Raw genomic sequence first — 15,743 nt, forward strand, 5'->3', positions numbered from 1 at the left:
CGCCTGCTGCCTTTCGATGTTGAAGATGACTCGCACAGGGACGATGCCCTTCGTGGCATTCTCAAGAACCTCTTCATCTCCATCAGTGCCGAGGACTTCTCGCCGGGTGCCCTCCACTGGACCCGCGAACTCCAGGGGTGGCTGAACCTCAAGTTCGAGATGACGCGGGAGTTGCGCTCTCGGCTTGCTCGCCTATACTACCACCTCGCCCTAGCACCGGGGCTCGATAATAATACGGCCGATCGCTTCTCCCGCATGGTCATCACGTTGACAAGGTTCGCCTCTCTTCCCCCTCTTCAAGAATCTTGCTTGGCATACTGATTATTCTCCAACTGCAGGAAAAGGCACTACTTGAAACCTGGCGAGGACCTCACTTTTGATTGGCGGCCGCTTTAGAAAGAACTCAAGGCCCTGGTTTTGCCATCGGAGACGGCTTCCCACCAGGGGTCGCGGAGGCGGTCGTCGAAGCATATTCTGAAGCTCTGCCTACACGCAAGCGCCTACTTTGACCCCAAGGAGCGCCGCGCGATTTTGGAGGAGCTCCTCCCCTATTTCAGCACATCGGCCATATCAAATGCCTACATCGTTGCCGGCGCCCTTAACGCCATGTTGCCCACTGGCCCCGCCCCCCCCTACGGAGCCCCAGTCGCAACCATCCGATTTTGTTCCGACCTTCTTCCACCTATGGTCGCTCATGACGAGGTCAAAAGGTTTCGATATCTGTTTCATCGACATCTTTTCGCGCATGGCTCGCGACTACCTTGGCTGCACCCATGTGCCTTTCACCGAGCACGGCATCTTCTCTCGCGAGCAGTCAGACCTCATCTTCACGGCCATCCTGCGATTGACCGAGATCCCTGTAGGCCAGGCTACCTCTCCTTACACCACGCTCGATTATGCATCGGGCCTGGGCGTTTACTTGGAGAAGGATAAGAAGAAATACCCGGTGCCGTACATGGTCGCACGGTGGATTGGCCATTCCTTGTCTCCCCTCTGCCTCAAGCAAGAGAGTTCTATCTTGGCAAACCTTGAGGGCCTGATGGAGTCTATTGACACCTTCTTCCATCCATCCAACCAAGGCTCATGGACTGGGTTTTTAGCACAGCTTACATTCTTTCTTACCGACATTTTCGTTTCTCGCTGGAATCGCGAACAAAGCGGCGAGCTCGACATACCCTCCGAGCGCCGGATTAATGTCGAATTGAAGAAGCGCTTCGTCATTGCCTTGAGGGAGGTGACTTTCATGGGGCTTTTTGCGAAGAGTTCCAAGGTGGTGAACTACTACTACTCTACCCTGCAAGGCCTCGCCTACCTTGAGCCGGACTTGATCCTTCCTGGTGCCTTGCAGCGCTTCTACCCTAGCCTACAAGGGCTTGTCGAGGTCCATCGGACGACATCCAGTCTCTGCGGCCTCCAGATGATTGCCAACATCATGTCGAAGAAGAAGGGGTACCGCTGCCACATCACCGCCCTGTTGGCGCTTGCCCTGCCCGGTATTGATGCGAACGACCTGGGGAAGACGCTCTACACGCTCTACTTCATCCAGAGCGTAGCCTACAGCATCCCATTTGTGCCCTTGGCACACCAGGACGACAGGATCCACGATACGAGCCTTGCCATGGATTGGGTGCAGGCCGAGATGGAGCGAATGGAACGGGAAGGGCAGGATGTCAAGATATGCTACGACGAGGAGCTGACAGACGAAGACGAAGCAAACGTCCTGCGCTCCTCGACTGCCGGCCTTGGCGAATTCGTACTCGCCTTGTTGGGCAAGGTGTTTGCATTGCTAGAAAATCTGCCGGACCCGAGCCTTCTTCGCACCGGATCCCCAGAGGAAAATGTCATCAACACCTTGCCGGCTGCGCTTACACCGCTTTTCGCATCATTATCCCCGGAGCTTTTCGATATGGCGCTTGAGAAGCTCGCGGCCTTCGTTACCAGCCACGTGGTCCACCAGGCTCGGGATGCGATGGCATGGATTTGCAATGCTTTGTGCAAAGTCAACCCGGAGAAAACCTTGAAGGTCTTCATCCCGATGTTGCTGGTCAATATTCGCAACGAAATCGATTACAATGGCGCAGCGTCAGACCGCAGCAGCGGCACCGAGGTGCTTCCCCGGGACCGCGCGCTGGTCTGGCACGTCAGCATGCTTAGTATGTGCGTAGTCCACGTTGGCGCCGAGGTCTTGAAGTACAAGGACGACCTCTTCGGGATTGCCGAATACATGCAAGAGAAGTGCCGCGGCCTGCCCACAATCCACATCTCCAACTACATCCACCACCTGCTCCTCAACCTAACACACACCTACCCAATCGACAACACCCTCTACGAGCCCGACCACATCGCCCGTGGCTTGGATGTTCATGACTGGGGTCGCACAACCGCCCCTTCCGAGCTTACCATCAAGTGGCATCGTCCCTCGCAGGCTGAGATCCTGTTTGCGGTTGAGCTCTTCGAGAGCCAGGCCAGGAGTGCTTGTGAGAGGCTGGGCCAGTTGATGAGCGACGATCCGCCCGTTAGCAGGAAGGGCAAGAACAAGGAGTGGTCTGATGAGCTATCACGGAGCCTGACTGCTCTTAGGCTGATACTCTCAGGTATCGCCACGCTCTTTGACCCGCTCCTGCGCCTCGGGCGAGAGGCACGGCCAGGGGCGCCAACGAAGGAGGAGAAGAGCGACGCGGATGGTGACACTATGATGATGGAGGAGGACGATGACCCCCTCGCTGAGGTGGCTGACGATGACGAGCTGAAGCGAAAGTTCCATTACCCAGCCGGGTACTTACTGAGCCCGCAAGATCCAGTGTATGAAGCGCATTCATGGCCTGCGTGAAGACGTTGGCAAGGTTCTCTCGCGCACGCACGCATTCTTGAACACGAGCCAGGAGGACGATGTTGCGTGCTTCACCGCACTGTACGCCGCGTATAGGACGTGGATTACCGATGTCGGTATCGAACGGTCTGCTCACCCGCTTGAGCGTCTTGTCCGCCTGTACAAGGCCGACATTTCTCCCTTCAAAATCAGCGGCCTCCGGAAAGTCTACCCCCGGCCGCTGCTGATCAAGCGCGCGGACGCCTACCAACTTCAACGCGTCAAGTACAATGCCGCGTACCGTAAAAAGAGTGAGCTCGACAAGCAGCTGCTGCTTGATCTTGCCGAATCATGTACCTCCTCATATTCTGATGTGCGTCGAGTGGCCCAAGGCGCCCAAGATTCATCCCTCAAAGTTCTGCTCGGAGGAAGGCCGCTTGTCATACCTGTCGTTCTGGATAGACTACGGACTGCACTGGAGGAGAACGACCATGACCGCATTAAAGGAGCCATGTACACCCTTCTGTTCACCACCCTAATCAAGACCGTCATGAGAGACTGGCGCTTTGCTCCAGACCTCATGCGCCTGTACATCCAGACCGCCAGCGTCGATAAGGCATCCATTCAGAACCTCGGGTCGTCCGCCCTTTATCCGCTCCTCGAGTTTGGCAAGCCGCTCGAACGCATGATCATTTTTGACCAAAAGGTCATCGACACGATCCGGCCTAGCGAAGATTGTTCGGCCACTATCAAGCGCCGCAACGACTTTATTAAAGATCGTCGCAAGAAAGTCGAGATGAAGAAAGCCGCGTTGGGTTTGGAGCTAACCGAGAAAGCGCGCGAGTCCCACTGGAAGGTTGCAAACAGGTGCACTATCTTTGCGCTGAACTGCACCTTTGCGGTTTGACACCCTCGGCAACCCGAAGTTTATCGACCTCATTGCCAATGGCGCCAACGACCAGCACCCGAGTCTACGGTCAAATTACCTATCTGCCTTCTCTGCGCTTTTTACCGCCATCGACATGCGAGCGGTCTACGGACACGACTATAGGAACTACCTCACCGAGAAGGAGAACGACGAGAATAAAACCCTACTTTCCGGTGCCGACCGATGACCCTGACTTGACGGAGAAATTCCTTGACCAGTTCGGGAATCTTGACGAGGTTAACTACTTCGTCGATTGTAATCACCCGGGCTGGCTCGTGTGGGGGAACGAAATCACCGTGTCCCGAGCAAGTCCGAAGCCGTTCTTGGCCTACGACGAAGTCGAAACCCAGGTGCGTGAACGGATCGGAAAGATCATCACCAAGGAGTGGTTCAAAACATGCTTCGAGTACCTCAAGCAGGAGCCGAGAGATTCTGGGGCAGACCGTTTCCGCATGCAAAACGTCGTATTGCTCATGAACGTATTTGACCTGATGCACTACGGGAAAACGTCTGCCACATTTAACGACATTGTGGAGATGACCAAGGACGTGTATGGTGATGGCAGCGATAAGCACCAGCACCGAGCAACTGCTGAAATCCTCGGTGCGCTGCTAACGGGCAGCGCTGACGACCCGAAGGACATTCGGGACAAGGTATGGGAGTTCGCGGCGCCAATGATGCTCAAGATCATTGCCGATGACTTGACTCCCGACAATCTGTCCTACTGGATGACGTGCCTCCACGTCATAATCGACGGTAAAGATCCGCGACGATCTCATGAGCTCACCGAAGCCTTAGCATCGTTCCGACTGGACATGAACTCGAACGCCGCGTTCAAGGAGTCGTCCAAGCTCCAGCTTATCGAGTTTATCATTAACGATGCTGGTTGGCACTTCCGCAAGGAGGAACCCATTCTTGAAGACTGCCTCGCCCATATCGACCATCCGTACAAGTCGGTAAGAGAGTCGATCGGCAGAATCATCGCCACGATCTACCGCACCCGCTACCACGAGTCCTTCAAGGACGTCTCGACGCTGCTAGAGAAGAACAAGGCCGAATCCTCCATAGGTCTCCGGGCTTACCAGCCGTCGCAAGAATTTACAACCACCATTACGGATGTCTTCGCCCGCATTGAGAAATGGCGCCACGAGCGCGCCCCTGGTCAACAAACCCCTTCCAGCTACACCTCGGGTTCTAAGACGGTCCTCACATGGCTCGACAGCATGCTCTCCTCGCAAGAGTGCATCCAATTGGTCCCGTTCTTCCCAGACCCCTTCATCGACCAGCTCCTCCACATGATGGACGTCAAAGAGGACCCAGAGCTGATGAAACTCGCCTACCACGTCTACCGGCACCTACCCAACATTCCGTTCCGGTCGGGCGAGGACGACGCCTTCATCGCCGCGCTCATCCGCGTCGGCAAAACTGCCGCGTCGTGGCACCAGCGCCTGCGCGCCCTCGTCAACATGCAGGTCGTCTACTTCCGCCGCCTCTTCCTCACGCAGCCCGCCCAGCGCCAAATGCTCTTCGACGCCGTCGGCGACATGCTCGCGGACCCGCAACTCGAGGTCCGCGACTGCGCTAGTGCCACCCTCGCCGGCATGATCCGCTGCTCGCCCGCATCCCTCCGCAACCCCATCATCTACCAACTCAAGGACCGCTTCGAGCTGCAGCTCCGCCTGAACCCCATGCCCAAGCGGAAGGTCCCCGGCACGGACACGCCCGTGGACACGCAGAAGCAGATCGTCCGCCGTCATGCTGCCGTTCTGGGCCTGGGCGCCCTGATCGAGGCCTTCCCCTACGCCACGCCGCCGCCCAAGTGGATGCCGGAGGTCCTGGCGGGTTTGGCCACGCGCGCTGCTAATGACCCGGGAGTTGTCGGCAAGGCTACGAAGGCGATTTTGGCGGAGTTCAAGAAGACGAGGCAGGATAGTTGGGGTGTGGATCAGAAGGTATGTCTTTTTTTTGGTTTCCCCCGCTGCGTTTACCATCATGCGTAGCATTGCTTTTGCTATTCTGGGTGATGTGATATCAATACCCCCTTTCCTTCAAGAGATCGTGACTGACATATGCTGGATGCAGTACTTTACGAGCGAGCAGCTCGAGGACCTAGAGGGTGTGCTCTGGAAGAGCTATTTCGCTTGAGGGAAGAAAGGGAAAGAAAAGCACAAATGGTTTGGTGCTCAACATGGGCCGCTGGTTGTGGGGGAACGCATCGCCGGTGGCTACCTAGATCTGGAGAATTGGGATGGGCACTGAACGGAGCATGGGATGGCCTAATGACAAATATGTTGTATCGCTGTATTGCTGAGAGTAGTCATGGGAAATGGGCATTTGGGGAGGGTCATTGCCATGCTGCATTGTGTTTACAAATTGGCGGAGAGCAGGATTTGGGTCATTGGGGCGGGATAAGGGATAAAGCGCTCGCATTAGATAGGTAGGTAGGTTTGAGTATGGTTATAGAGAGTACTCTTTCTCGAGGGTATGGAAACGGAGAGGTTGCCAGACATGACGAAAAGAGAGAAAGGCGTTGGTTCGTTAACGGAAGTGTTCAGCTGCAAGTGGGTTCCACGATTGGATGGAGTCAACACCGAAAATGCAACCCGATGGGACGGTTAGTTGCAACAGCTATGGAAAAAATAATTTAGAAAAGTAATATTTGAACGTGAAATAGTTAGTTGATGTGTCCTTCACGTTGATGGCTGGTTCAAACACAATGAAAATCGGAGCCAAAATGATCTCAAAAAAGGAATGACATCGGAGCAAAAGATGATCGACCCAGGGATCGAACCTGGCACCTTCTCGGTGGGAGAACCCATTTATTCAACTTTGTGAACGAGACGTGATAACCACTACACCAGTCGACCATTGATACTAAGGGGCGTGAAGCAGTTCTTTTGTCCTACAGCGGAGGGTCGCATCGCTGCCTCCCTTGTCCCGCACAGGAGTGACCGTGCCGCGCGCAGCCGGCACGCCAAAGAAGCCTGGAGGAACGTTTTCTAGAACTAGTTAGTTGTTTGAGTGCTTTTTTTTTTTTTTTTTTTTTTTTTTTTTTGCAAATCTGTGATGCTATGGTTGGCAGTTGGCGGTACGCAGCTATCGCTGCCATTAAAGTTGCTTCTCCCCACCGAGAATTGCGAGAGTCAACCACGTCATTGTTTTTTTTTCTTTTTTTTTTCTTCTTCATTTCATGATGGTTATTTACAAATGCTGGGAAAGTAAGGAAATGTGGTTTCTTCAGCCAGACTAGCGTCTAATCGTATAGTCGCGCCCTCTTTTTTCCCGCTGTAGACCTTTTGCTTCGGATCGGCTCCGGATAAGTTTGCTTCTTTCTCTTTCTTGTTGGAGTGGTGTCCACCGGAGCGAGTTGATCTTCCAACAACTGCTCTGTGTCTGAACCGTCGTCGGTGTGACCGGTATCTTCTTTGTGGTTAGCCTAGTTAGCGAGCTGGAAGGAAGTCATACCTGGGCTTGAAATTGTAAGCACTGGCTCTGTGTGGGTTGTGGTCGAGTTCGGCGGTGCTTCAAGGGTGGCCGGTGGCTCGGTTGCCTCATGATCCGGATGCTTCCGGGGCTGTGCCAGGTTTTTTTCTTTATTTGCTAATGAGTTTTGGCCGCCAACGGGTGAGGAGAATGGGTTCCAGCTTGTGATTCCTCGTGGACCGGTTGAGCGTGGTGTTGTGGGCACTGTGCTAGGTCGTATGGGTGTCGTGTTGTGAGCGGTTAAACTGCTTTGTCGAATAGACTCCCGGTCGTCTGGAAGAACTACTGGGATGCGAACGCTTGTGTCGACGAGTTGAGGGCCTTGGATGAGGTTTCGATCGAGAACTCCCAGGAGGCGACCGCTGCATGCGATCCAGGATCCTCTTGGAAATGGGTTGACAGCTGTTCGCATCCAGCCGGCTAACGACTTCCACGGTTGTTGTTCAACGGCAAAGACGAAGGACAGCAGCGTGACGGCAACTATCCAGGGCAGGCAAGCGAATCTATCTTCTGCGCATGACGATGGGCCTCATGGGAGCCCATAGCGGCACATTCACAGAGACGGAGGGTCAGCGGACGAAGTCGGTCTGGGCGGACAGATGCAGCTCGAGTTCGGCCGTTATGCGACGTACGTCGATGTCGCCTTTGGGCTTACGAGGCACTGGACCTAAACAAGCTCCAGTCGCTGGCGGTATAATACCAGCAGCGTTCCTTGACGACCGCGGCACGCGGCTGCAAGAAGAGGGGGGCCGGCAGCACTTCCAGTACGTCGGCGGCGAGGGCGGCACGGGCAAATCTCGCGTCATCCACGCAATCCACGACATGTTCCGGCTGAAGGACGGTCTCCATACGCTGCTCCTGACGGGCGCCAGCGGCAACGCGGCCGCGCTGATCGGCGGGGTGACGTTGCACTCGGCGACCAACATTGGATTCGAGGGCAAGAACGAGGTTGCAAGGAACATATCGGAAGAAGAAAAGCTGCGTTGGAAAAATATGGTCATATTGATCGTCGACGAGATCAGCCAGGTGGGCGGACTCACGCTCGCGGCGGTAGACAGCCGTCTGCGGCAGTACAGGGACGACCAGCATCGCCCGTTTGGCGGGATCCCAATGGTCCTGTCTCTTCGGCGACTTTTTTCAGTTCGACCCCGTTCTGCAGACCAGTCATCCTCTTGCCAATGCCTAGGGACCGCGGCGGACAGAGACCAGAGAGCGCTGCAAGGCACCTAGCTGCGCATAAGCTGTTCCTCCAGTTCACCACCGTTGTCATCCTCCGCGAACAGGTCCGCGCGGCCGGCTGTCCAAGGCTGCGGGGTTTCCTTCGGCGCCTGCGCAACGGTGATCAGACCGAGCTGGACTTCCAGCGGTTACGCCACCGCCTCCATACACCGTCGTGCGAGTCCTCCTTCGTAGATGGCTTGAGAGCCATCACGCCTCTGAACCAAGACCGGTGGGACCTGAACATGGCGGCCGTCGTCCAGTAGGCTCGTGCCCACGGCAAACACATCTCCATCTTTGTGGCTAAGCATGACACCGATTCGGGGAAGCGACTAAGTGTGGAAGAGCTGTGCCGCATGCTTCGCTACGGAGACGACTCCCAGCTGCCAACCCCCGGGCCTGTTCTTCGACGCTCAAGGGATGTCGGTGGTGGTGACTCGGAACCAGTTTGTCGGGCTAAAGGTGGTCAACGGGGCGCCTTTCAAGGGCCGTCGACATCTTCCCCGACCTCGCCGCCGGCACCATCGCCCCTCGCCCAGCGACGTGACTCTCCATCTCGGGCCACCCGTGGCCGTCCTCCTTTCGAGTCGGAGGATACCGCCGGTTCTGGCCATTCCCGGGGCTCCCGAACGGCACAATCTTGATCAAGAGCAAGACCGGTCGGCCATCCCGAGCCATAATGCGGGGGCAAAGAAAGGCAGATGGAGGGGCAAGCCAGGTTTCAGGTGGGTCACCCACCGAACGGGGTCTCTTTGCACCCCGGCCTTCGCCATGACAGATCAGAAGAGCCAGGGCAAGCAGTTCTCCAACGTCCTCGTCAATCTCAAAGGCGTCCACTCCAGCGGTACGGCGACGCGGCCCAGCTTCATGAGCCTGTACGTGCAGCTGTCGAGGGCGCAGAGCGAGGACGGGCTGCATCTGTTTCGGAAACCGGCGCGCGGTGACTTTGTCGAACCCAAGAACGTGCTTGATAAAGACATGAAGGAGGCCATCCTCAAGCTGGAACGACAGGGCGAGGAAACCAGACGGCGGTTCGAGCAGGACCACAGGCACGAACCGTGGTTCCAGGAATGGGACGCCATGGCCGAATCAGCGCAGGCCACTGAAGCCGCTGACGAACAAGCGGGTGCGTCGCTCTAGTGGTATAGTCAACCCATAATAGATGTCGATCCTGAAAAAGTCATTTTCGCCGCTTTTTGACAGAAACGGTCCGTGCACCACCACCGCCAAGACCAACGTGCGAGATGCTGATTCGAGGAAGCAAAATGCAGATGACGCCAGAGTTCGAGATGCTATCGAGGGAAGTCGAAAAGGAGAAAAAGGCCAAAATTCTACAGTGAGAAGTCGACAGTACAGGTTAGAAATGACACCGTTTTTTGACCTAACCTGGAGTTCCTCCAGGCAAAGGGGCGCTTCAGGGCTTATTGACTTTGCTTAGCAGCCTCGACGACTATGTATCCGGAACCTACGGACATGGAAAGCGGAAGCCTAAGCTTTTGTGCCGGGAAACATCGTAAGAGGTATTGTGGGAACATACAGGAAGACGATAATACAGTCTGACTGTAAAAGATGTAACTAACTACGTGTTGTGCAAAACTAAGAAACTAACAATAGGAAGCGAAGCCACTGCGTGGGTTAAGCCTACGCAGGGGGCCGGGCGGTCTGGAAAGGTGGGTCCGGAATGCCGGCGCCCGCAACAGGTATGTATGTATGAAACCATTCATGTCTCTGCTATTACTTGAGATGATGAGAGCAGCCGCTCCTTCCGTGGGCCCGTATATTTACACTGTCGTGGGAGTGCTGCCGTGTCCTTTTGCGTTGTCTGTGTTAGTAAGATGGAGCTGGGTGCATGGAGAAACGGCATACACGAGATCATCTTGGTTATGTCCTTTTAACGACATGCTTTGGGTCACTGAGGGAGGTATGCGAGGAGCACCGAGGGGGAATCATACTGGGACTGCATATGAGAACAGGTGCCGTGGTTGACGGGATAGAGGGGAAGAAACAGTTTTATTGACATTTGAGGGATATGGGTGTCCATTTAGGAACTAGAGGCTTCGTCAGTCGTAACGGCGAGCTAGTATCCTTTCCGATTCATGCGGTTGATACATCGACCCATCTCGTCATAGCGCGGAGCGCGCTTCTTAAACATCAACAACATTGCGGGCCTAAACTTGGGCATGCGCGCGAGAGCCTTCTTTACCCAGGGGTGGTTTGGGTTGGGCTCGCCTGTCAACCCGTGTGGGTAGATCTCCTCCTCCGGGTAAGGATCTTTTTCGCGGACGCCCTCGTCGCAGAGTCTATCGAAGCCCTCTGTGTAGAGCGCACGCACGCAGGTCCGGCGGAGTTGAGGCACGCATGTCTCTTTCCAGTGCCGTACGGCGCAGTTGTAACAGCGGGACTGGAGCTTGGGAGCGTACGCGGCCGCGTTCACACGGAAATGGTCGCAGTTGGGCCGCGAAAGCCAACGCCACTCGGGTTTGACATTTCGCCAGAGCACGTCCACTTTCCTCACCTCCTCCATGTCCTGGAGCAGGACAATCTTTTGGCAAATCTTGGTTCTCTGGAGCTGCTGCCCCGTCAACCCCGGGCTGGCGTCCTTGTTATCGTTTTCTGTCCAGATGCAAACTTCAGGGGCGGCCATGATGCAAACTAGCGTCTCCAGCTGCTTCGTTTCGGCCAGAAAATTGTAGCGCGCCGGGTGGTAACCCTCGGCCATGCTTATGACGAAATCGTCGTAATCCACAGCGAGCGCTTTTCGGATGCGCAGCAAATCGTGGGCGCGGAATTCGGGTTCGGAATCGCAAGGCTTGGTGCTCACTCCGTAAGGGGTAAAGACGAGGTCGTGATGTGCGAACTGGACCGGCCGAGCTCGCTCGGTCGAGGAGTCGGGATCTACGCCCTGCATGTCGAAGTAGAATCCCATATGCTGGATCACATTCCAGGCTTCCTTGCAGGCCATTGCGGCCAACGGGCCGTCGGCTGGGGAATTCGGTGGCGGCCCACCCTCGTCGTAGTCATTTTGCCAGAATAGGACTTTGGGGGGTCGTGCCGCGGCCATCCTCCAGATGGTAAATCTGACCTTCGAGGGGAGTTTGGAGAAATAGTGGAAAGTCCGTCTCTTAGTTGGCCCGATGGGCTTGATGGCGTGGTGGTGCTTCTTGGGAGCGTACATGCGCATAAGCTTCATGATGGTGTCCCCAGAGAGGTGGGATTCGAGAAGCAGCTCACGCATCATGTCGATCCAGGGTTGTATTTTCTCGAGGGGAATCGGGTCGTCCTCGGGGCTCGGTTTAGAACCCGAGCGAGCAGCGAGGGAGTCGTCCAGGTCGAGGTAGTTACGGCTGCCATCAGGGACGTGAAGGCACTGTAATTCATTGGGGGGGAGATCGCCCAGGAGCCATTGTGGATGTGAATATGTGAAGATTTGAAGAAGGGCTGTCGTTCTTTGTGCCAAGGAAGATTGCTTAGATAAACAAACCCCGGACGCTGAGGCGTGTATGGGAATAATAGGGGGGTTTATCTGACGTGGATTGGATTCAATGTTGATGATCCTGATTTATTATTTTTGGTGATGAGAGGAATGTTTGGGGAAAGGCTCTTGATGCAAGGATGAGCGACGGAGCATCCTATACTCGTTTGGCTTTGTGAAATATCGTATTTTTGGGCCCGGAACAACGTTAATAATCTTTAGTTTGCAATTCCTTGATTCTATGTTTTGCTTTGTTTCAAGTCCCGTATCGTTCTTCGAACATCACTCTTTCCTACACAGATGTCGGCTCCTGGCCTTTCTCGCCATCTTCAATTCCGGCACATGGATGGATGGCCTCTAAGCGATGGTACGTACTGCTTCAACTTGGCTTGTGCCCGTGCGTTTCTTTGATGGCGCGGCGTCTGCATTACTGCCCAGCTGGCGTGATATTTGATTCCTTTGTATAGGTATCAGGGCCCTCCAGGGAGAGTCGCGCCCACCAGGACCTCGCAGAACACCAAAGTTCCTCTGGGCTCGCTCACACAGGTTCGGTGAGCCATATGCCTGCCTTTACTTGTCGACGAAGTAGCCTGCTTTGGCGTGGCCGTGCGGTCCAATAGCGTAGGTATCATGACATAGGGTGATTGCATGGCACTCAGTCCCCACAGGCTTGGAAAAGGGAGGTGTAGCGCGTGTGACTTGAGGAAGAGGCGGTCGTTCTTGAGCCTCTACCCATCCAGCCATCAAACCCCGCACTTCAGCCCTTCCTTTGCCGCCGCGCAACATCCGCCCAACTCTGAGCCGTCGGCAACGACGGTACGTCCCGTCGCGCGGTGTCAGCCGAAGCATACGCCGCCCTCGGCGACGACAGCGCAGACCCACTCAGCACGGGGCTCAGCGTCCCCGACGGGGGGAAAGCCGCCGAGCTGGTCACGCTCGCTGTGTCCCGAATGCTTTCGCCGTCGCCGGTTCCACTAACGATACTTTCTCTCCGCTCCCGGTCGGTCAACCCGAGGCCCAGTCCGTGCGGGATGTCGGGCGAGGGAGGCGTTTCTGGACCCGGTTCTCCGTAGCGGGGGCTCTTTGGCACCGCGGTTGGGCTCTCTTCCCTCCGCCCGTTGACCACAGCCGGACTGCGGGTCGTTGGGGGCGTTCCGGGGACGCTGGTCCCCGCCACCGAGACCTTGGAAAGACTGAGGCGGCTGAAGACGGAGTCGCTCATGCTATACTGAGTGCTGTCCGTCGATGATAAATCCTGGTGACTGATGGGTGTGCCTGTCCGGATGGGCGTCGCGGGGTTGACAGCGAGGGGTAGCCGTGAACCGGATTTGCGGGACCGGAGCGTGAAGCCCGCGAGTTCGGGACTGGGGTTACTAGCGGAGATGGGGCCTGGGGATGGAGATGGCGACGGGATGAGAGAGTCCCGCCGGAGCGGCGCAGGCAGAGCGGACGTCTTTGAGATAATGCTGCCCTTGACGCATTGAGAGTAGCTAAGACGGGGGCTGTCTCCGATTACTGACGGGGCGGGACTCGGCTGTTGGACCTGAGTCGCCGGTGGCTGTTGCTGGGGAGCCACAGCAGGTTGGAGATTTGATTTTGGGCGCGTTCGCATCATGAGGCCGCCTGGGCTGGGTAGGTTGGATGGGGGGAAGGTTGGCGGATGGGTAGGGGGCAACAGGGCGGCGCTGTTTCCGGTTCTGTTGCATCTCGGCGAGGAGCTCATCGACCATTTTCCGCCCGGCCCGCTCCTTGTCGAGCTGGGCTTGCAGTTTGGTGATGTTCTCAGCATGCGTTCTGCGTTCGTTTTCCAAGCGACGCTCGTACGTCTCATCCCGGGCTTCTAGGACCTGCAGACGCTTAGCCATTTGCGCATGTTCTACCCGCAGGCGGTCGCGCTCCTCAGCAACGACTTTGAGTTTGGTGTTTATGCGTTCCGTCAAGAATCGGCTACTTCGCTTGCAGCATTGGAAGTGGTAAACTTGGTCAAGCCCGCCAAGCTCGACGAGTTCGGAATCAACTTGGAAGATAACCGGCCTCGAGCCTGGCTCCTTTGATACCATCCTCGAAGCTAAACCGACAATGTGTTTGGGGCCAAATGTCGGGGCGTTGGCATCATCCACCTCCTGCGACGCCAAGGCCAAACCCTCAAGCTTGGGTAAAAACTTTTCTAATTTCTCGGCCCTGCCGTCCACGCACACATCTCCGAGCAGGGCGTCGAACTCATCCAAGGGCGCGTTGTATACCACGGTGAAAATGTTGAGCAGTATCAAGCCCAGGGAGTAGACGTCGGCCGCTTTCATGGACCAGTCGGTCTTGCTTTGATGCAGCTCCGGGGCCCTCCACTTCGGGGTTCCTTGTAGGCCCCTGGTCATGGTGTTTTCTCGGTCGTGGACGTCCTTTGCAATGCCAAAGTCGGCGAGGTAAACGCGGCCCGGGTTGAGAAGAATGTTGGAGGGCTTGAGATCGAGATGGCGTATATTGGACCCGTGACAATATGCTACGGCCCGGGTGATGCATCCCATGATTCGGAGCAGGTACTCAAGGGGACAGTTATCGTTGTTGGTAGAGGTCCGAACAGTTGAGTGGAGGGCTTCGATGGCGGTAAAGTCGCCGAGGCCTAGGGCATGTAGTCGGTTGATGATGTCGTCGCGATCACCGTCGTTTGTTCGGAGGGAATCGATGTCGTTGAGTAGAATGTCAAGGTTGCAAACGGCAACGGGCCAGAGGAGGAGGTAGAGACTTGTCTGAATGCAGTACGTCCCGACGAGTTTCACGATATGGTCATGGTCGAGTCTCTCCATAACGTTGGCTTCCTCCCGCAACAGGCACATCGGATATCTCCGGTATGGCGGCCGGACCTGCTTCCGCGCCAGGCATATTGATCGGTTGTTCCAGTGAAACTGAACTTTCTGCACGACGCCAAAACTTCCGGAGCCGAGTGGTGTGTCGCAGGCGACCTTGAGCCGGTCGTGGAGCTTTCTCGCTTCGGTGAAGTCATCGAGGGGGAGGTGCTTTCCTCTGATCAAGTGTTAGCCATTTCAGATAGAATCTGCGAGAATGGATGGGTTGAGCTTACATGCCAGACCAGTGGTGCCGCGACGCTTCCCAGTCTTCCAGAATTTTGCGCTCGCACTCCTCAAGTTGCGAATGGGGCAGGCGTTTCATACCGGCGTGGGACGTCGGCATCACCGTTTGCCATCCTCCATCACCGAGCTCGCTCATACCGGGCCGATGCGGGTCCCCGTGGGGAGAAGAGCCGACGCGAGTTTGGAGAAGCGACGAACTGCTGGGGCTAGACGGGCGCGGAGAAGTGGAACACTTGTGTGATTAAGCATTCGCCATGAGACCGCGCCGAAAAAGAAAAAATGAAACACAACAGAGCTAGTATTTACGACACAGAGCAAAGTTCGGATAGAAGACAAGAATCCTTGAATGTGTCGAGATCACTTTTCTCTTTTCGGCGCTGGAAATTCTGGGCGGTGGGAGGGAGCGCAATGTGCATGCCGAAGCACAGCCCTGCTGCGCGGCTTAGCTCCGGCAGGAAAGCGGGGATGCGGAGCCAATGAAGATCGTCAAGGGTCCATTGGCCAATGCTTGTTTCATGGAGGCCACTCAGAGAAACTCTTCCTTCCCTGCTGGTCAGTTCCATCCTGATTTTTTTGAGTTGTCAAAGCATCAAGCATGCGATGGGGCTCACCATGGTCGGACAAGGCTTCAACGCCCCCATGGTGATTCTCGTCGCTCCGGGGTGGGAAAGCGTGTAGAACCGATGTACGACTATTTGCGCTTCTCCCACCAGAGCAAACTGCCTGGGTGCCCCTAGTTAGTTCTTA

The 15,743-nt window shown here is 55.9% G+C and overlaps 5 protein-coding genes and 1 non-coding gene across 6 annotated transcripts in view; 2 read left to right on the plus strand and 4 right to left on the minus strand.

The window, feature by feature from the left end:
• CHGG_09299 (uncharacterized protein) overlaps positions 1-5,970 on the plus strand; it is a gene marked incomplete at both ends in the record, with an annotated part of 6,396 nt that extends 426 nt beyond the window's left edge. Inside the window, 6 exons of the mRNA XM_001227225.1 lie at positions 26-258; positions 397-585; positions 647-2,802; positions 2,879-3,710; positions 3,941-5,693; positions 5,870-5,970. Of these exons, the coding sequence (XP_001227226.1) occupies positions 26-258; positions 397-585; positions 647-2,802; positions 2,879-3,710; positions 3,941-5,693; positions 5,870-5,970 (5,264 nt within the window). The remainder of the gene's footprint in view (positions 1-25; positions 259-396; positions 586-646; positions 2,803-2,878; positions 3,711-3,940; positions 5,694-5,869) is intronic.
• Positions 5,971-6,507: 537 nt separating this feature from the next.
• CHGG_11406 lies at positions 6,508-6,604 on the minus strand. Its single transcript has one exon. It is a non-coding gene; the product is annotated as a tRNA-Val (tRNA).
• Positions 6,605-6,611: 7 nt separating this feature from the next.
• Positions 6,612-7,763, minus strand: CHGG_09300 (uncharacterized protein; the record flags this gene model as incomplete). Its single annotated transcript, XM_001227226.1, has 3 exons — positions 6,612-6,736; positions 7,203-7,622; positions 7,742-7,763. The coding sequence occupies 3 exons, from the start codon at positions 7,761-7,763 to the stop codon at positions 6,612-6,614; spliced, it is 567 nt and encodes a 188-aa protein (XP_001227227.1).
• Positions 7,764-8,042: 279 nt separating this feature from the next.
• On the plus strand, positions 8,043-9,778 carry CHGG_09301 (uncharacterized protein; the record flags this gene model as incomplete). The annotated part of the gene is made up of 4 exons (XM_001227227.1): positions 8,043-8,290; positions 8,362-8,700; positions 8,822-9,564; positions 9,642-9,778. The coding sequence occupies 4 exons, from the start codon at positions 8,043-8,045 to the stop codon at positions 9,776-9,778; spliced, it is 1,467 nt and encodes a 488-aa protein (XP_001227228.1).
• Positions 9,779-10,515: 737 nt separating this feature from the next.
• CHGG_09302 (uncharacterized protein) lies at positions 10,516-11,816 on the minus strand (the record flags this gene model as incomplete). Its single annotated transcript, XM_001227228.1, has 2 exons — positions 10,516-11,725; positions 11,797-11,816. The coding sequence occupies 2 exons, from the start codon at positions 11,814-11,816 to the stop codon at positions 10,516-10,518; spliced, it is 1,230 nt and encodes a 409-aa protein (XP_001227229.1).
• An 851-nt stretch (positions 11,817-12,667) lies between these two features.
• Positions 12,668-15,637, minus strand: CHGG_09303 (uncharacterized protein; the record flags this gene model as incomplete). Its single annotated transcript, XM_001227229.1, has 4 exons — positions 12,668-13,381; positions 13,431-14,928; positions 14,987-15,228; positions 15,608-15,637. 4 exons carry the CDS (start codon positions 15,635-15,637, stop codon positions 12,668-12,670), a joined length of 2,484 nt encoding a protein of 827 aa, XP_001227230.1.
• Between the last annotated feature and the right edge of the window lie 106 nt (positions 15,638-15,743).

This window comes from Chaetomium globosum, genomic scaffold (genome assembly GCF_000143365.1).
Source record: "Chaetomium globosum CBS 148.51 scaffold_6 genomic scaffold, whole genome shotgun sequence".
Taxonomy (NCBI): domain Eukaryota; kingdom Fungi; phylum Ascomycota; class Sordariomycetes; order Sordariales; family Chaetomiaceae; genus Chaetomium; species Chaetomium globosum.